This window comes from Tupaia chinensis, unplaced genomic scaffold (genome assembly GCF_000334495.1).
Source record: "Tupaia chinensis unplaced genomic scaffold, TupChi_1.0 Scaffold000549_1, whole genome shotgun sequence".
Classification (NCBI taxonomy): Eukaryota; Metazoa; Chordata; class Mammalia; order Scandentia; family Tupaiidae; genus Tupaia; species Tupaia belangeri.
Window position 1 is genome coordinate 2577717 of NW_006160061.1, and position 20587 is coordinate 2598303.

The window sequence follows — 20587 nt, forward strand, 5'->3', positions numbered from 1 at the left end:
TCACCCTCCTCCATCATGCATCTATACTGGTCCCACTTTGCCACCTTTTACACACTCAGATTCAAGGAGTGAAGAGATGCACATCCCTCTGGATAATCGAATGTCAAGGTCACACTGAAGGAAAACGTGTGGGATGGGAGATGCTGTTGAGCACATTCTGAGAAACACAACGTGCCATAAACACTATTAATGCCCTACACACTTCATCTCTGCTAAGAGGAACAAACTAGTTGTTAAACCAACACCCTGAATTTGAGGAGAAACTGTACTCATAAGCTTCAGGTCTATAGCATGATTCTGTGATAGAAAAGTATCATTACTTTGATTGAAAAAATAGATTAACTCTTTCACAGACTGCCATGGCTCCATGAGCTCCTAGACACTGACAGAATTGTGAAGGCCACGGTGAAATGGCTCCTCCCTCCCAAACCCTGACTCTGGCTGGAGCCCAGGAATCCTTTGATAATAAATAAAGATGTTGGTATTCTTGACCTTGAATCACCATCAAAAACACTAAATACATTTAGGGCACTGTCAAAAGGCAGAAATATATAAAGAATTTTGGAAATATTAAAAATATTAAAATAAGCTTTGGCACTACATACATTATCATCAGGTATTCCCAAGCATCTGTTAGGTACGTTTCTCGTGTAGAATAACCATTTCCCTAAACTACAGAAAAATGAAGCATTTTGGGACCAGCAGTTAGTGTAATGGCTATGTCGCTGGACTCCCATGTAGCTGACTATGGTTCGAGTCCTGGACCCGGTGGCTTAAACTCATGCCAGGCACATGTTTGTGCGTGCCCAGGATCCCAAGAGGAGAATGGAGAAGGGATTGCAGCATGGCCATCCCCCCGGGGGTGATTTCTCGCTTTTTGTCTCTGTCTCTCTCTGTCTTTCTGGCGAGCGCACGTGCCCTATAGCAAAAACCTCTCCAAACAAAAACAAAAACAAAAACAAGAGAGAAGCATTTCTATATGTATTTCCCAAAAGTGTCTGATTGAATATCCTAGGGTATTGATTAAGAGGAGGAATTTCCAGGCTTTTCCCCTAAAGACTGTGATTAGTGAAATAGTAAACTAAATGTACAATCAAGCCCAAAAAACCCTAATTCTTATATTCAATTTAGAAAACACTATTGTGGCTCTCTTAGCATAGTTTACTTTGGCCTTAATCACATTAAAACCTAAGATACTGGGACCAGCAGATGGTATGATGGCTACGTCACTGGACTCCCACATAGTTGATCGTGGTTCAAGTCCCAGACCCAGTGGCTGGAACTCACACCACGCACGTGTACGTGCATGCCCAAAAGCCCAAGAGGAAAATGGAAGAGAGATGTGTGTGGGTGAGAGGGTGATTTCTCTCTCTCTCTCTCTCTCGCGAGCACATGAGCCCTATAGCAAAAATCTCTCTAAAACAAAACAAAACAGCAACAACAAAAACCTAGGATTCTTCCCCAACAGTTACTGAGAAGATACAGATTAGGTCCAAGGACCCTGAAATTTGAGACAAGCAAAGAAGGTGAAGCTTGGGAACCAGCAGTTAGCGCAATGGCTATGTCACTGGACTCCCATGTAGTTGACCGCGGTTCGCGTCCTGAACCCGGTGGCTTAAAATCTCATGCCGGGCGTGTGTGCGTGTGTGCTCAAGATCCTGAGAGGAGAATGGAGAAGGGACTGCGGCGTGACCCCCCCCCCCCCCGGGGGGTGATTTCTCACTTTCTATCTCTATGTCTCTGTCTGTCTGGTGAGTGCACGCGCCCTATAGTGAAAATCTCTCCAAAAAAAAAAAACAAAAACGGGTGAAGCTAGAAGCCTCAGGTCCATGATGGAGAAATGACCTGCTGGTTCTGCAGAGGCTAAATTTTCTCATTCCTTCCCTCTCCTCCAAACCATAAATCCCATGGCAACATTGGTGGCTGTATTTAAGGTGCCCTGGGGAACTGGTTTTAAGATCTGCGATAAGGAGACCTATAGGTGATGTGGTGGTTGAGACTCTGGACTCCCACACTGTTGACAGTGGTTCAAGTCCCAGACCTGGCAGCTTGCTTTCTCACTTTCCCTCTCTCCTTCTCTGGTCAAATTGCAAAATAATAATAATAAATAAAATACATAATTCTTTTTAAAAAGAATTATTTTATTTAACTTTATTCTTTTTTTTTTTATTTTAATTTGACCAGAAAAGGAGGGAGAGAAAGGGAAAGTGAGAAAGCAAGCCACCAGGTCTGGGACTTGAACCATGGTTAGCCATATGGGAGTCCAGTGCCCTTAACCACCCACCATACCACCTGCTGGCCCCCAAATAAATCATTGTTTTATTAAATCTGAGACAAGAGGGCACATCTCTGCATTGCCGCGTCCTTTCCTCACAGCAGTTTGTTGGTACTTGTTAAATTTTGTCATAGGCCTGTGCTTTTGCCAGAGAGACAGAGAGGGGCAAAGTGAGAAATCACTCCCAGGGAGGATAGCCACACCACAGTTCCTTCTCTTCCATTCTCTTCTTGGGAATTTTGGGCATGCATGCACAAGTGCCCAGCACGTTTTTCAAGCTACTGGGTCCAGGACTTGCACTGCCTAATTGTCTATGTTGCGTCCAGCACTTTAACCACTATGCCACCTGCTGGCCCTCAGATTTTTTTTTTTAATTCCATCTTATGGAACATTGTGTACTACAGTCATGGTTTTTCTTTTTCTTTCTTTCTTTCTTTCTTTCTTTCTTTCTTTTTTTTTTTTTTTTTTTTTTTTTTTTTTTTTATAGGGTGCATACACTCGCCAGAAAGATAGAGAGAGAGACAGAGAGACAGAAAACGAGAAATCACCCCTGGGAGAACGGCCACACCGCAATCCCTTCTCCCCTATTCTCCTCTCAGGATCTTGAGCACGCACGCACATGCACCCAGGTTGAGTTTAAGCCACTAGGTCCGGAACTCCAACTGTGATAGACTACATGGGAGTCCAGCGACATAGCCATTACGTCAACTGCTGGCCCTCCTTTTTTGTTTTTTTAAAATACTCTTAATAGTCTCTTAAAAAAAAAAAATCTAACCTTGGAACCAGACAGTGGCACAGAGGTAAAATGTAACACTCTGTGAGACTGACCTGTACAAAAAGGTTCCAGGTTCATGTCCAGAGATTCTCTAAGTACTCCTAAAGCACTTATGCCCATGATCCAGGGCTGGCTAAAGCTGAAAGTAGACTGTGGCCTTGGGGGGGGTGCTGTCTGTCTCTTGCTTGCTTGCTTGATCACTCATTAAAGAAAGAAAGAAACTTTTAAAAAATTAACCCTGTCACTGTTTCCTCCCACAGCTGAAATACAAAGAAGTTTACGAAAGAACTAAATCAAACTGCACCATCGAGCCAGATGCTGTTCACATCAAAGCAGCCAAAGACGCCTACAAAGTTAACACCAACGTAAGTCTCAGAGGCTTCCAGGTGACGGAGCTCCAGTGAGCCCAGATCATGAGTATGTCCCCACTTAACATATACCGAATGTCTGCACTCTATGACTGAAACTGATTGACTAACGGTTGAACAAACACAAGAGATGGATGTGAATGTCAGATGAGGTATATATGGAGGAGTGGGGCCTAACGAAGGACATTTGGAGAAGGGATACGGAGGTAGAGCATTGATGGGATGGGGAGGTGTGGTGTTATCTGTTAAAGATATTTTGATCAACGGGTCTGGGGAGAAATGTGCACATATCGAAATGGTCTCATTGTAAGCCAAACAATATGATTGAAAGTATATACAAAAAACAAATAATAAATAATGTGAAAAAAAAAAAAAGAGTTAGGCCTCAGGAGCACGAATAGTGATACTAAAGTCTAAATGCTGCTTTTGGTCCTCACAGAGGAGCAAGCGTGGCCTCACTTCATGCCGCGGGCATTATACCCACTCAGCCTTCATGGGGGGTGGCGGAGAATAGCATATTTAATTCCAAAAAGAAGGTTGCATTTTTGAAAGTGCCTCAGTATGTTTCATTCTCTCCTTCCTTTCTCAAATTCTAGAACTTGCTTCCTCTGAAGGAGAATATATCTGAGCCATTTGGTGCCACCAGGGGTGGCCTAGACCTTCTTCCTGCTCAGTTTACTCGCCTCACTGACTCATTTCTTTGGGTGGGGCATCAAGCTTCAAAGAGAGAAATGATTTTGTTCATTCCAATAAGCAGTGATTTTTTAAAATATATAATAGGTTAGTAAAGTTAAAACCACTGTAGACTAAGCTAGTGCCAAAGAGAACATATACTTATCGGGATCGGCAAGCTGAGCTGCCCGTAGAAGCTAAAAGGTAGCTTGCACGTGTCCCGAGGCTGGGTGGAAGGTGAAGGAACAGGAATGCGGGAGAACGCAGATGCAGTGAAACGTACATGGCAAACTCCAGGCGATGGTTGTATGGGTATTCTCTGTAACATTTTTGCAACTCTTCTTTATGTTTAAAATTTTTCATGATAAAATGGAAATAAGTGTATTAAATAGTACACATAAAAGCATATGCCTTGTATTGTGTATAAATGAGACCTTGATTAAAAAAGAAAGAAAGAAAGAAAGAAAGAAAGAAAGAAAGAAAGAAAGAAAGAAAGAAAGAAAGAAAACAAAAGAAAGAAAGAAAGAAAGAAAGAAAGAAAGAAAGAAAGAAAGAAAGAAAGAAAGAAAGAAAGAGAAAATCAAGCAAGGAAAGAAATGTGCCTGAAAAAGGGAGACCGCCCCCCTCAACACTCAGATTAAATTGCATCCACTTCTGTGACTCAGATTCGGGTTGAGGTAGTAACTTCTCCAGCCGTAATGAAGGTCTAGGAAGTGCACACACACATTTAAATTCAGAATAAATAAGTTTGAATCCAAGCTCCTCTGTTTATTGTCTTACTTTGAGTTAACTTACCTTCTAGACAGTTCCTCAGCTGTCTGTTTAATGAAGTTGTCATGAAGATTAAATGAGTTCATTATATTAAACTTTGTCATTTAATTTTATCATTTCTAAAGCACTTAGTAAAGTAGGTAGCATTTAAAAAAAACACAAGTGATCATTTTTTAATATTCAATGTACTTGAAATCAAAACTACTTGACTCTAAAGATGATTGGGTTGGGGGCTAGGAGGTGGCATAATGATTACCTCGCTGGACTCCCACATGGCCAGCCATGGTTCAAGTCTCATATCCAGTGGCTTGAAACTCACACTGGGTGCATGTGTGCCCAAAACCTGAGAAAATGGAGAAGAGATTGTGGCATGGCCATCCCCCTTAAGGAGTGATTTCTCACTTTCTGTCTGTCTCTCTCAGTCTCTCCAGCAACCGCAAGAGCCCTATAGCAAAAATCTAAACAATCTTTCTAAAAATAATTTTAAAAAAAGATGATTGCGCTAGACTGGAAGAGTTAGGATGTAGAATCATTTCACCTGTAGACCTTTTCACATTTTAAATTCTATTTTGTAACCAAAAGGTCTCTGAGTGGTTAACTCACCACATAAATTGTACAGAAATTTTACTTGGGGCTCTCTCTTGCTTTAAAAACCATTATTTTTGGTGTGTTAAAATGCAGGCGTTTGGGCCAGCAGGTGGCGCAATGGTTGAGGTGTTGGACTTTCACATGGTCAACCACGATTTGAGTTGGGGACCTGGCAACTTGCTTTCTAGCTTTCCCTTTCTCTCTCTCTTCCTCTCTCTCTCTGGTCAAATTAAAAAAATAATAATAATAGTAACAAAATAAAGTAAATAATTCTTTAAAAATAAATAAATAAAATGCCCGAGTTTCTCTGTGCCATGTGTGTAAACAATTCTGCCTAGCCAATGAAGTGGTTTTTGTCTGTCTTGTTAAAAACAGCTAGACTACAAGAAGCAGTATGAAGCCAACAAGGCCCACTGGAAGTGGACCCCTGACCGACCAGATTTCATCCAGGCCGCCAAGTCATCCCTGCAGCAAAGCGATGTAAGACAGGAGGGATGCGGACTGTCAGGACTGCACGATGTACCTGAGAAACACAGTCAATAATTATGCGTGATGACCACTGCTGGGGCATAACCTTAGCTAGCGACCTAAGAAAGAGAAGAGGGTTGGGGAGAATGGAAAGGCAAACTTGGGAAGCAAACCTGGCCCCAGGCTGTTCTGCTTCTGGGCTCAGGCAGGAATGGCTCTGTGTTCTGGCTGAGAGGCTGGGGAGAGCCTCCGAGAGACCACGGTCCTGGCAGCTGGACTGCAAAGCAGGAGCTATTATGCATGGAGGGGCCAGGAAGCCCTTGTCCTCATCCTGGTGGCAAGTCCTCATCTCCCCACTTCAGAAGAGTCCCTGTGGGTTTGATCCAGTGCCCAGCTTCCTCCTGTGCCTGTGACCTTTCTTCTTCCTCTGCCTTCCTTCTGTTACAGTTTGAATATAAGCTGGACCGAGAGTTCCTCAAGGGATGCAAGCTTTCTGTCACAGATGATAAAAACACAGTGCTGGCCCTCAAGAACACCATAATAGAAAGTGATGTGAGTATCTGGTCCTTCCATGACACCTAACCTCATCCAGAACCACCCTCTGGGCCACAATCCCCAGGGACACTCAGTAAAGGACAGAGAAGGGCTGCTGCTGTAGGACCTGGGGTGCAGGTCCTGAAACGTGGCCATGCCCTTGGTGGATGTCTGTAACATGGCTGGGCAGGAAGGCAGCAGTGCAAGGCCATGCTGTCCAGGTGATGGTTCTTCATTTACACCACACACCAGAGTTCACCAGCAGGGATAGGAGTCGAAGTCCTGGCTGGCGTCTGTCTGGAAACCTGTCATTGTTTTCCGTGATCATTCTCTTACTGCACTGTCATGTCTTCAGCAGTGGAGAAGGGATAACAGTGCCTTCCACAGTCTTTAGAAGGGTCAGACAACATATTTGCAAATGCTTTGAGCTAAAGTCTGTCTGTATAAAAATTCATCATGAGAGCCACTTGACAGTTATTAAAACCTCAACTTCCAAGAGATCAAGGGGGAAAACAAAAACCTTTGGCTATTTCTCAGGATTTCCAAATAACAAGTCGTTATTGAGTTCAGTGTTCCAAGTCTGTCAATGGTGCTCTAGTCTCAGCCATCATGTAGTGGCTTGGGAGCTTGATAAAAGCATGCAGGGCACCTAGAGGAGCTGAGGAAATGCTTCTGTTCACTCTGACAGCTGAAGTACAAAGAGAAGCATGTCAAAGAGAGAGGCACCTGCCACGCTGTGCCTGACACGCCTCAGATCCTCCTGGCAAAGACTGTCAGCAATCTGGTGTCTGAGGTAAACCCCAGCAGCCCATATGCTCTGCTTCCGTCTCGGGCTCAGGGCCCTGGCAGACACCTGATCAAGTGTCTATGGCTTCCCACAGAACAAGTACAAGGACCATGTCAAGAAGCACTTGGCCCAGGGATCATACACAACACTGCCGGAGACCCGGGACACCGTTCACGTCAAGGAAGTGACCAAGCATGTCAGTGATGTAAGTCTCCAGCTGTGAGACTCTTGGCAGCAGCAATGCCACTTTACCTCAGAATGAGGTGAAAGGCTGCAGCAGCCTTTCTGCTCCTAAATGCTTTCCTTTATGGAGCTTCACTCCTGCCATCCGTACCCATTCATCATCTTAAACTCTAATTTAAAAAGAACCCAATGTTTATTGGCTTTTTCAGTTACGGCAACTATGGCAAGTGAGAGTTTTTCCATAGGACTTGTTATCTATAAGATGTTAGGAACCCGCATTATAACAGGAGGAAGCATGCTAATCCAGAGTGCCCTCTCCTTTCACTAACCGGCTACAGCTTTAGAGAGATCATCTCTTTCTACACCTCAGTATTGTCTTCCCACTCTATCCTTATCAATAATGTTATAGTACTCCTGGTATTTCATTATAGGAGTCTCATATGGTTCTGTATATCATAAAAAGGTAGAAATGGTACATAAAAGTTGAATATGCTTGTACTCAGTTTTCAGAAGATTTCCAGGTAGTTCTAGCATTGAGTTCCAGGACAGAACTTACACAGAAGAAGTAGAATATGGATCTGAGATGTGAGTCCCAGACTGAAACCCAGTGATGAGCCATGGATTGTCCTGGAGCTCCCTTCACACCTTTCTCTGCTTACACAAGTAATTCTGGCTCCATTTAGACAAACTACAAAAAGAAGTTTGTGAAGGAGAAGGGAAAATCCAACTACTCCATCATGCTGGAGCCACCAGACGTGAAACACGCTATGGATGTGGCCAAGAAGCAGAGCGATGTAAGTCCCTCTCCCAACAGCCTCAGGAGCCCATTTGGACAGTGGGTCCCAAACTGGTGCATGCTTTTGTTCCAGTGTGGTCACTGTAATTTCTTTATCTGATCATTTAAAAAACACGGTGGTTAGAACTGGCTCGGTTTTCAGTATGATGGTTACTTACGTTTAACAAAGACTTTGAGAAAGATGGTATATCTCTCAACTGAGTCAACATCTTCTTCCCCAAATAAAGGTTGCTTACAGAAAAGATGCCAAGGAGAACCTGCATTATACCACAGTGGCAGATCGGCCAGACATCAAGAAAGCCACACAGGCAGCCAAACAGGCCAGCGAGGTGAGGGTGCACTTCCTATGTCCTCAGACCTTAAGGACCACTGCTAATTAGCACAAGGCACCGGTCACCCAGAATGCATGACCAGTTTGGTTTTCTTTGGTACAGGTGGAGTACAGAGCCAAGCATCGCAAGGAAGGCAGCCATGGGTTGAGCATGCTTGGCCGCCCAGACATAGAAATGGCCAAGAAGGCAGCCAGGCTGAGCAGCCAGGTAAAGCACATGGGCAAGCTATGGCTCTGATGTCAGGAGACAAGGAGACCCCTGCAGTGAACGTGCAATTTCAGCAAAGAGATGCTGAGTCTTTAATAGCACTGCAGAGCTTTCAAAGTTATGTCATTGAAAGTAGACCGAGGGCCTTCTTGCATTGTCCTCTAACCTGTGTAGGCCCTGCTCATTCTCCACCTTTCTGCTTATGGGTATGTACCTAGGTGTTTGTGCGCTCAGCTATCTTCATGTGACAAAGACGTCGATTCAAGAGTCCTATTGGATCCTCTTCTCAGTCAAAGATATATCCCAAGGGTCAGAGTCACACTTGAGTCACCTCTGAGAGACAGTTTCACTTGTTAACCTGACAGTATCATGAAATTCTAACTTCTGGAACCCAGCAAGATGCAAGAACTTTTATGCTTTCAGTCAATGTACATGTATCAAATGCCTGAGTTAGGAGTAGGTGTGAGCAGGTGTCTTCAGGCTACATAAAACTCTATGGGTCAGCATTTACAATCTGGTATGACAAATACTTGACCAAGGCAGGTACATGGTGCTGAGGGAGAATGATTCATTCTAGCAGAGTACATATTACTGAAAAGATGGACCCAGAAATGTGTTGCCCAAAGCAGATTATCGTATTTCCTAACTTCCCTCGTTAGACCCCAAGTTATGAGAGATTTTCAGTCTTTAGCTCCAAGGCACTGTAATCTACCACCAGATCTTGCAGAGAGCTCAAGAATATCTTATTTATCCTCCAATTTAGAAATCTTACTATCTCCTTCTTCATTGTTTGTTCTCTTGAGTATTTGAAGAAATATATTTGGGACCTATTTGATTATCGTATGTTAATGACTTTCAGCAATACCAGACACGGAATTCCATTTTTTTAGAGACGATATAAAGTAGTAATGTTAAGTGGCAAAACAAGTCAGAATTAGATGTCTGCTGACAAGCAAATGTAATTTTTCTAAGTTTTTGAATTTTAAATTCTTGAACAATTTTTTATTATTGACGAAACTCTGTAAGTACTTGAAGCAAGATAAGAGATCACCAACAAATTAAGCGGAATCTCTAAGAGTAATGAACTATAACAAGAACTTGTTAATGTAAAAATTGTTAACATGTTTTTAAATGTCCAAGGCCATACCATCATCAAGCTAAAGGTAAAGAAATGACATTGATGTTCAATTTTTGAAAATTAATGTTTTTGAAGATTGAAGGATGCCTACTTCTACTCCTGAGTGAATCTTACGGTGTGGAGAATGGGACCCTACCAGATCCTCTTATGAGCCTAGGTTCCTGGGCTCACTTCCTGTGCCAGGCTTGCCTCAGAATTGACAGCTTCACAGTGTGGCCCCTGGTCCAAGGGGACTTCAGCTGGGTGTGAGCTTTCCCCATCCTGACTTTGCTGTCTTGCTGCATACTCTAGGCAGAATACCTGAAAGGCCAAAGGAGAGGGCACGGGCACGGCGCTGCATCCTATGACACCCCTATGATGAGGCATCTTAAGAAAATTAATGTACTCGTCAGTGATGTAAGACTGAGCAAGCCAATCTCTGTCTTTCTCTTGTTCTTGTCTACTTTCTTGGCCTTGGTCAGGGGACTGACCAAGTTGCACTCTTCTCTGTTGACTTTGTGTTGGGACATGTAGAATGCTGTGGAAACTTGGAGAATATACTTTTGCACACATTCCCTCTTTTCCTGCATGAACTTCCCCTCTGGAACATACCACTTGGAAAAGGAAGGTAGACTGGACCTGGGAATGGCCTTCGGTGCTGACTCTGAGTACATTAAAAAATGAAATGGAAACAAATTGAGAATCTCATCTCTGTCCACACAAAGAAAATCTCTGCTTCTTCCAAAATTAGGTGCCATGTTGATACAGAATGCATTTAACACTGGTAATTAATATAATCTCTCATTTTAGGTATACTATGAACCAATAGAGTAAACTACTTAAAATGTTTTCATTCTGTTTTACAGTCTTTAGAGGAAAAAAATCATCTAATTCTTGAGGTTGTTATTCAGTCTTTACAAACGCCAATATATAACTCAGTTCTCTGAAGAGGAGCTGAACAACTAGATGTTAGGCCTTTAAAAACAATTAAACCCTGAGAGGAATAATTTACTCAGAATCACTTTCCTACACTATATCTACAATAGGCCCAGTGACTGAGCCTTATGGGATTATGGAACACTGGGGTCCTACCTGGCAGTACATGGCATTGCACAGTTGCCTCTTGGCTCTCATATTTAACAAGAAGAAGTAGGCTTTACCACACCACAGGTATGTGGTTTTGCCACATTGCTGCCTAGTCCAACCCCATCCTAAGAGTCTTGAATCTGACACGTGTCCTTACCTTTCAAAATGTGGTAGCTCTTAAGGAGATCCACTGAGAAAGGAAGGCCGAAAGTGCTCAGGTCAGATCCACGTTAGCAGTTGTGCTAGGCCACATTCAGTGGGGGCCTTCTTGCAGAGAGGAGGCATCATTTTTCTTCCCAATTAAAAAGTTGGAAATTTAGGCTTGCAATGAACAGAAGACAAAGAAACTGAAGTGGAACCCATGGAGTTGCTGCTCTTCAAATATTTCTCCAGAAACAAGTTATTTCATAAAAGATAGGGGACTTTGGCATACTTGCTGAAAGAAGCAAATTTTATTCTCATCCAAGATGGACCTTTGCTTCTCTTCTCTCCATTCCGATTCTGCACATCTGGTTTCCTTGACTTTTTTGGAAAAGTCACAGATTTCTGTATCTCTTAGGAAATGTTGCCTGTTGGTCCAGACTCCAACTCACCACCTCTGACTTTCCTGAGAAGGCTTTGTTTCTTTATTTTAAGAATGCATTTCTTTTAGAAAAGAGCCCATTGTAGCATTTGTTTTTCCTTTTTGTTAGGTGTCTGCTTCTGCGTTCCTGTGTCTATCTTAGTGTGTCTGCATCTCCCTGTACAGTTCTGCATGCTCATTTTTTCCCCTGCATTTCCACTGCGGTTCTGTTCAATGTAAATGAGCCTTAGCATTGCGAGTGCACTTTCTCTGGTGTGGCGGATACCATTTTTAGCATCTGAGTGGTTGCATCCTGTGTCTGTCCTGCTCCGTGTGTCAGCTTGTGGGAACGTGGAGGACATGGTAGAGCACGAAGGAAATACTGTGTTGGTTTTAAATTTCCACAGAGCAAAATATCCAGGTACTAAATTCTGGTATGCTAACTTTGGATGTCTGATCTTTCATCTTACTAATAACAGACACTCCATGTTTCCCTGGGCAACAAACACGGTCCTTTTCATTGGCTAACATGAAGGCAGTTCATTTTTCATTCTTCCCAGAGTGATCAGTGGAGTTCTACTTCTGGACTTAATCCACATGCCATTCACAAAGGCATCAGTCTGTTATTCAATGAAGAAATGTTTCTGTCTCATTCAGTTATTCTGTTGAATTCTCCCATAAATAAACCATATTCCTTAGGTACTTTGCCTAGACATAATGACTGTCTTATCTTTTCATTCACTCAAACCACATTTATCAGGCAACTCTAAGCACTAGACATTGTGCTTATTTTTTAAATTAAAGTTATGTATTCCTTTGTATAGTCTTATTTTTATATCCTAAAGTACAGTTAATCTTTTTCTCATTCTGAAGTATTTCACATTTTTCTTATTTCTAGTCTGAAATTATACTCAAAGTCATTAACTTAGAAATTTTAACTTTTTTTGCTCAGGAGTGATACCATTTTTGGCCAAGTTTAAATTTTTTAAAATGACATAGCCAAAGCGTTATTTTAAAAGTATATTACATTCTCCTAACTTAACCAATTCCTCGCTTCAGCCTTCTTGATAATTTATAACTTCTCTTTGAGTTCCTTACTGTAAACCTAAACTGTTTTTGTGGTTTTCTTTTTTTTTTTCTAGTTTAGGAGATTCAAAATGTTCAACTCAAGTACATTAGGTCACTTCTTAGAATTCAGCCTGAAGCTTTTTCCAATTGTTTTCGTTTTGCACTAGAAAGAGGTGGCTATTTTTTTATACCTTTAAATGATATAAAAATTAGCCAGGCCAAGAACTTAATTATTAATAGTGTCCCCTTTTAGTTTAAAAATGTCCCAATAATAAATTATTTAGTTACTTTATGTATAACTCATATATTTTGGCATCGATATTCCCACCATTCCTTAATTTCCACATTGATTTGTGTCCAAGAATAATTTGAATGTTTGCATTTGCTGTCAGGTTAAGTACCGAGAAAATTTCGACAAAGAGAAGGGCAAGGCTCCAAAATACAATCCAAAAGACAGCCAACTCTACAAAGTCATGAAGGATGCTAATAATCTCGCAAGCGAGGTATGTTTTTAGAAACCATGCTAAAATATGCAACATGATACTTGGCATTTTCACTGTGTTTAAGTGCTCAGTTCAATAGCATTGATTATAGTCACAGTGTTTTCCAGTTCTGCCCTATTTCCAAAACCTTTTCCTCACCCCAAATGGAAACTCTATAACCATTAAGCAACAACTGCCCATTCTCTTTCACCCTAGCTCCTGGTAACCGCTAATCTACTTTCTAAGTCTATGAAACTCTATTTTAGAGATTTCATATAAATAGAATCATGTATTATTGGTATTTTTGTGTCTGGCATATTTCACTTGGCATAAAATTTTCAAGGTTCACCCGTGCTGTAACACGTGTCAGAACTTCATTCTTTTTCATGGCTGGATAATACCCCATCGTATGTATGTAACACATTTTATTTATTCATTCATCAGTTGATGGACACTTGGGTTATTTCCACCTCCTGATTCCTGGGCGTGAAGTATGGTTTTTCATCCCTAGATCGAGCATTTGTTTCGTGGTAGGATATCTTAGTATGATTTCCATTGGCGCTGTCTTCCATTTCCTAATTATGTGATTTCCTTTCCCCTACTTAACACGTAGGTTAAATATAAGGCTGATCTGAAGAAACTTCACAAGCCTGTGACTGACATGAAGGAATCTCTGATAATGAATCACGTCCTGAATACGAGCCAGCTCGCTAGTTCTGTAAGCTCGGTCCTTTGCTCCAGACACAGCTTGTTTCACCCACTGACAGATTTCCTTCCCTGAGCTCACCTGCATCTCCTCCCTGGTGATATACTAGTTTTATCACGAAGCTCTTCTCCTGTTGGCATGTATTCTTCCAAATTCCAATATTAGTCTACCAGTTCCTATTGCCTGTAACACCTTTCAAAGTATAAAAATGCTTCTATTGTTAATTTTTTTTTTCATTTAACCTTTCCTCTTTCTAAGGACATAGAACTACCATCTGGAACAGTTTCTTTCTCTAACCTTCTACTTAAAACACTGATTTTGAATTAGACATATATCTAAGTGGTATTAGTTGACAATCCTAAACCTGGCTGTTCATCTCTTAAAACTCTCCTCTTAACCCCCTCACTCAGAGTCTGCTGCTTTTAGCTTAGTTTTGGCAACGCTGCAGTGTAAATGTCTAACCTAAAGAGAGAACACAGGTGTGCTGAGCAGCTTTCCTACTGACGCCCGTCTACCTCCTCCCCTCAGTACCAGTACAAGAAGAACTATGAGAAGAGCAAAGGCCACTACCACACGATACCCGACAACCTGGAGCAGCTTCACCTGAAAGAGGCCACAGAATTACAGAGTATAGTAAGTTGACGAAGACTGACTGGTTCCGATGCACCTTCATCGAGTGCCAGGGACTTGCCCCAGGATAGCAGGATAGGAATTCAACTTTCAATAGCCATTGTTTGAGGAAATATAGGAAGATATGAATGGTGTTGCGTTAATAATTTGAAACAAGTTTTTATCTTATAAATGATAACAGCATTTACAGATAGTAGTGATACGACTTTTCCCATTCATAATCCCATATTATAATTGTAAATGTGGCCTTGGGTTTTTCTTTTTTAGAATATCAGGTTTATTAATAAGTCAGTCAACATGTAAACTAGTTTTCATTTGTATACCAAACTATGTTGGTTATATTAAATATATGACCAGTAATGACCCAGAGAGAGTTGTTTACTTATAAATAAAGCTACAAGTGTTATCCATTCGATTAAGACCCCAGGTTTTGATAAAATTTCTAATGAAAGATAAACTACAGAGATGGGGCTGCCAGTGGTATGGTGTTTGAGGCAGCTGGATCCCATGTGGTATAGTTTAAGTCCTGGACCAGGCAGCTTAAAAAACACACTGTGTGTGTGCATGCCCAAATTTCTAAGAGGAGATTAGAGGAGATGGAGTTATTGTGGCATGATCATCTCCCCTGCGGGGTGATTTCTCTCTCTCTCTCTCTCTCTGGTGAGGACACATGCAGTGTGGAGCTATTTATCAGAAATATTGACTAATGCTATCATTAAAGTGTCCACATCTGCATATCAGATATTGGCCATTCTTATCTATGGTGGTTTTCTTCATGCATTTCCTGACATCAGCATTTCTCTCAGCTGGTTCTTGTCTATGGTTCTTTTGTCTCCTTGGATGGGATCCAAATCCTGATCATGCCTTGCAGTCATGGTGTCTCCCCTCCCAGGCAACAAGAAAAAGTGACTGGATCTGAAACGCAACAGGACACTGTTTGAGTGGCAATGAGTTGCGACCTAACTGCATTTAACGTTTCAGTTAAAAAGTACTGTCCTGAAACTGGTCCGTGTCTGAGAATTGACCAGCAGAAAGATTTCTAACCAGGCTTTTCATCGCTAGGTGAAATACAAAGAGAAGTATGAAAAGGAACGAGGAAAGCCTATGTTGGACTTTGAGACACCAACATACATCACTGCCAAAGAGTCTCAGCAGATGCAGAGTGGGGTGAGTCCTACAGAGACAGCATGTGACGCAGACGCCAGCAAGCTAATGCGAACAGGCTCTGTCCACAGTCTCCTGCTATCAAATTGGTAGATGATGGAACTTTTTAACATGTAATCACTGAAACTTTTCTATCTCAGAAATCTTATGGTTCAGGTATTTTTAAAAATTGGCTAAATATTGGGTTGTCTTAAAAGTCATGACACATTTTTCTGTTTTCCAATGGAAAAATGCATGACTTTCCTGACAACACAATAGCAAATTTTACCATGTCTGTTTTATTTCAATAGCCATTTTTGTACAATTAGAACACAACAAACTTTCTAACACTGGAACAAATTATACTGAATATAGCTGAAGGTGGCAATGTAATCCCAGCTACTTGGGAGGCTCAGGCAGGAGGACTGAGAACAGCCTCAGTGACATAGCAAAACCTTGTTTCTAAAAAACAAAACAAGTTATACTGAATGTATTTTGAATTTTTCTTTGACAAATGAAAACGTTTTTCCACACAGACATTCCATTGACTTGCAATGCTCTGCCCTTAGTAAGATGCAAAGAAAATTGAGATGTTTACTAAGACCCCAGAAAATTAAAAGCTGTCATATTTTTTATTCTAGAATTGTAATCAGAGGCATTTAATTTATTTCATTGAATTTTTAAGAGCAGAATCGAATTTGATTTTGAATCTTAGACTGTTTTCTTTGGAAACAAGCTTATTTGGAATTTGTTTGTGTTTATTCCATGGGACATATCTCCAACTGTAAAGATAAATGGTTTTTAATAGCAGTTCATAGAACTTTCTAGATATAGACTACCAGATCATCAAAAGCTTAAAATAGTTTCAAACAATTTATAAATTCAAATAAATGGAAGTTTCTTGTACTACTCTCCTATTTTCTGTAAATTTTAAATTCTATTAAAACATTGTTTTAGTGGAGGTCCAGTATCTATTACAAGTCTCTTGGAGATGGACTAGTGTGGTGATTGAGGAGAAGGAGATGTTGGGGGAGGTGGCCCTTTCTCTCAAGTGTGGATAAAACAGCAAGATTTATCTTACCTCATTGTTCACCTCACCTACTCAGTGAGTTTAAACAAAAAAGTCATGATGGTGGAAAAAGGTCATATTAACATTCAGTGTCTTCAGATTCACCTTCCTCTGGATTTTCTGCCCCCACCCCTTTGAGTCACTTCTATTCTGTCACCTTACAGAAGATGTGGAAAGGTTTCAGGGGAGACAATAGTGAATTTGGGGTCTTGATGTATCCATCCTTCCGTTCTGGCAGAGGGCCAGCCCTAGTTACAATATTCGATGAAGGAGTGACCACCAAACCTCACAGTTTCCCTGGGGTCATTTGCTATAGACAAGGTTCCAGAACCATTAGGTGGGTCGCAGATATGTGACCGGAATTGCAATCAAGTTGAGAAGCCATACATAGAAAGAAAATGTAATGCTTTTTCTTCCTAGGATTGTGATATATATTATAACAATGATGTTTTTTAATTTGTCTTTCCTTCCTACTCACATTAGAAAGAATATAGGAAAGATTATGAAGAGTCAATTAAAGGCAGAAACCTGACTGGCCTGGAGGTCACGCCAGCTTTATTACATGTCAAATACGCAACCAAAATAGCAAGCGAGGTAGTGCCCACTGGCCTTTTGTTCCCCCTTGACCCACATAATTGCACTAATGGCATTCATTGACGTGTTCCTTCTACCGTTTCGACACCACCTAACTGCGGGTTTCAAGTTGGGTTCCCATGTGTTTGGTACTACCACCTAATCCATTACCCATGTTAATTCTCCCTCATTTTTAAATTGAATTTCTAGTGCTTACCTTAGCATTCTATTAATTTCTGTTTTTTTAATCTGATATTTAATATTAACTTACGAAGCTTCTACCCTGCCTTTATTCATTTCTTTACTTACCAAGTTGTGAGCTGTTCAAAAACTAGGTTTATTTATTTTTTTGGCTTTTTGGCTCTTGACCTAAGAGGAACAATCCTGGCTTCCTTGTCAGTGCTGTTTTTGTTTTGTGATATAGAAAGAATACCGAAAAGATCTAGAGGAAAGCATCCGTGGAAGGGGTCTCACTGAAATGGAAGACACACCTGACATGCTGAGAGCGAAGAATGCCACTCAAATTCTCAATGAGGTAGGCCACAGCCAAAGCATGAGCATCTTTCAGGGCTTAGTGATGGCAGAACCATCAGATGAGTACTGCATGAGGCGGACTCACACAGGATGGCTCTGGTTCAGGTCCCGAGGCCTCCCTGAACATCCTGGCCATGTGTGCGCCCATGATTTAGGGCTTGCTGAGGTTCGGGGTGGGGGGTGTCACGGTGTCAGGACCTTGTTGGGAGTGTTCTCTCTCTCTCTCTCTCTGGGGCTTGCTGAGGCTCGGGGCAGGGGGGGTGTCACGGTGTCAGGACCTTATTGGGAGTGTTCTCTCTCTCTCTCTCTCTCTCATTCATGAAAAAAAGTAAACAACCTAAAACAAAAAATAAATACTAGAACATCTTCCTGTTCCTAGCCAAGTTATACACAAAATAAAACAGAGACAAAAGAGACAATTCCAAATCGATTTCTAACATGAATATTGACTCTTAAATAAAATATATCTCAATCTCTGATAAGTGAGTATTCTAACAGTATGCTTCTTAGTGGTTATCATAACCTGTTGTTTAATAAAATTTTATTTAACTTGGAACCAGCAGATGGCATAATGGTTACACTGCTGGACTCCCACATAGTCGACTGTGGTTTGAGTCCTGGACCCAGTGGCTTAAAATCCATGCTGGACATGTGTGCCCAAAATCCCAAAAGGAGAATGGAGAAGTGGTTTTGGCATGGCCATTTTCCCTAGGGGATAATTCTCGCTTTCTGTCTGTCTCTATCTGTCTCTTCAGCAAGTGCATGCACCCTATAGCAAAAATCCATCTCAACTAACTAACTAGATAAAAATAATAATATTTTATGTAACTTTGATACACTGGTGTGCTCAGTTAAATAAAAACACTACATTGGAGTGGTGGGCACCTGTTTAATTCTACTGTGTACCAAACCAGATTTAAAATGTATTTTATACACTTATCATTCTCTGTTCAGAAAATTAAAGTATCTAAAAGCAGATGTTATGTTGGCTCATACTGACATGTGTAAGATAGTTTTGCACGTGGCTTCTGTGTCCACCATTTCATTCTTCCCCCTGGAATTGTAAAGGCAAACCCTACGGGGACTCTATCTGGGAAAACAGAGGTGGTGTGTTTCAGGATTTATATTCACTCTGTATGCTTGTTACCTAGTCATAAAAGTTAGCATTAAAAGAAAGACTTCGGGGAACCAGCAGTTGGCATAATGGCTATGTCAGTGGACTCTCACGTAGTCGACCGCGGTTCGCGTCCCAGACCCAGTGGCTTAAAACTCACGCCGGGCGCGTGTGCGTGCGTGCCCAAGATCCAGAGAGGAGAATGGAGGAGAAGGGATTGTGGCGTGACCATCCCCCCTGGGGGGTGATTTCTCACTTTCTGTCTAGCGAGTGCACGTGCCCTATAGCGAAAAAAAAAATCTCTCCAAAAAAAAAAAAGAAATACTTTGGACAAATCTAACTTGGTAGAATTTAATTGAGCAAAGAGCAACTTGCAAACTGGGCAGCCACCAAAATGGCTTTCAAGGAATTCTAAAGGGTAGCATGGTTTAATACTTTTTTTAAGGCAGATATTTTGCTTTAGGGTGCATGTGCTAGTTGGAGACAGAAAGTAAGAAATCACCCCCCAGGGGGGATAGAAACACTGTAATCCCTTCTCCTCCACTCTCCTCTTAGGATTTTGGGCATGCACACACATGCACCTGGCATGAGTTTCAAGCTACCAGGTCCAGGACTCCAACCACAGTCAGCCATGTGGGAGTCCAGCAACATAACCATTACATCATCTGCTGGTCCCAGTGGTTGAATAATTTTTATTGGGAGGAAAAGAAAAGTGACATACAGAAAACAGAAGTGAGGGGGTGCTAGTAGTGTGGTGGTTAAATGCACTGGATTCTCACATGGCCTACCATGGTTCAAATCCCTGACTTGGCAGCTTGCTCTCTCCCTTTCCTTTTCTCTCTTTCTCTGTCTCTCTCTCTCTAGTCAAATTAAAAATAATAATAACAAATGGAATTAAATTAGTGAATAGTTCTTTAAAAAAAAAAAAAAGAAAACAGAGGTGAGGAAAATGGGGTACAGAAGTACAGAAGTTGCTGGATTGGTTACAGTTTGTTGTATTCCTGCACCAACATGGTTTACAGAGTGGATGTATGTGATTGAAACACAGTTGCTATGATAAAAAAAAAGAAAACAGAAGTGAGGAAAATGGGGTACAGAAGTTGCTGGATTGGTTACAGTTTGTTGTATTCCTGCACCAACATGGTTTACAGAGTGGATGTATGTGATTGAAACACAGTTGCTATGATGGGCTATGACTCAGCAACTCAAGAGTTTATAAGAAATCAAGTATATGAGTTTGACCTTCTCAAGCCAAACAGTTTGTTTTACATTAAGTAACTTTTTTTTTTAATGCTACTATAGAAAGAATATAAGCGAGACCTCGAACTGGAAGTCAAAGGAAGAGGTCTGAATGCCATGGCCAATGAAACTCCAGATTTTATGAGAGCCCGGAATGCTACTGATATTGCCAGTCAGGTCAGTATTACTGGCCCACGTCAATCTTCAAAGAGGTTCTTGTGGTTATAAGGACATAGCATTGTCCCTCTGTCCTACTCTGTGTCACTGCTAGCAAATGCGCCTTCCTGGTAGAATCCAATCTAATGAAAGGATCAGGGACCCTTTGCCAGGGCTGCTTCCTTCTGCCTTTCTGAGTCTATAGCCACTGGGGGCATTCAGAGCAAAGAGCCGAAGTAGGGACGCATATCTGCTTAGAGGTGGGCCTTGACATTCTGGCCTTGCTTCTTAGTTAGCCCACGCCTCCCCTGATGCCAAGACATCCCCATCCAGAGTATCTTAGGAGTTCTTT

General features: G+C 41.5%; 1 protein-coding gene across 2 annotated transcripts in view; it reads left to right on the plus strand.

The window, feature by feature from the left end:
• The window catches only part of NEB (nebulin), a 234272-nt gene that overhangs the window by 186229 nt on the left and 27456 nt on the right, over window positions 1–20587 (plus strand). For both annotated transcript variants that reach the window (XM_027775357.1, XM_006157632.1), the window contains 15 exons: window positions 3311–3415; window positions 5825–5929; window positions 6365–6469; window positions 7140–7244; window positions 7333–7443; window positions 8105–8215; window positions 8445–8546; window positions 8652–8756; window positions 12982–13092; window positions 13685–13789; window positions 14306–14410; window positions 15470–15574; window positions 17103–17213; window positions 17617–17727; window positions 20143–20256. In XM_027775357.1, the coding sequence (XP_027631158.1) occupies window positions 3311–3415; window positions 5825–5929; window positions 6365–6469; window positions 7140–7244; window positions 7333–7443; window positions 8105–8215; window positions 8445–8546; window positions 8652–8756; window positions 12982–13092; window positions 13685–13789; window positions 14306–14410; window positions 15470–15574; window positions 17103–17213; window positions 17617–17727; window positions 20143–20256 (1611 nt within the window). The remainder of the gene's footprint in view (window positions 1–3310; window positions 3416–5824; window positions 5930–6364; window positions 6470–7139; window positions 7245–7332; window positions 7444–8104; window positions 8216–8444; window positions 8547–8651; window positions 8757–12981; window positions 13093–13684; window positions 13790–14305; window positions 14411–15469; window positions 15575–17102; window positions 17214–17616; window positions 17728–20142; window positions 20257–20587) is intronic.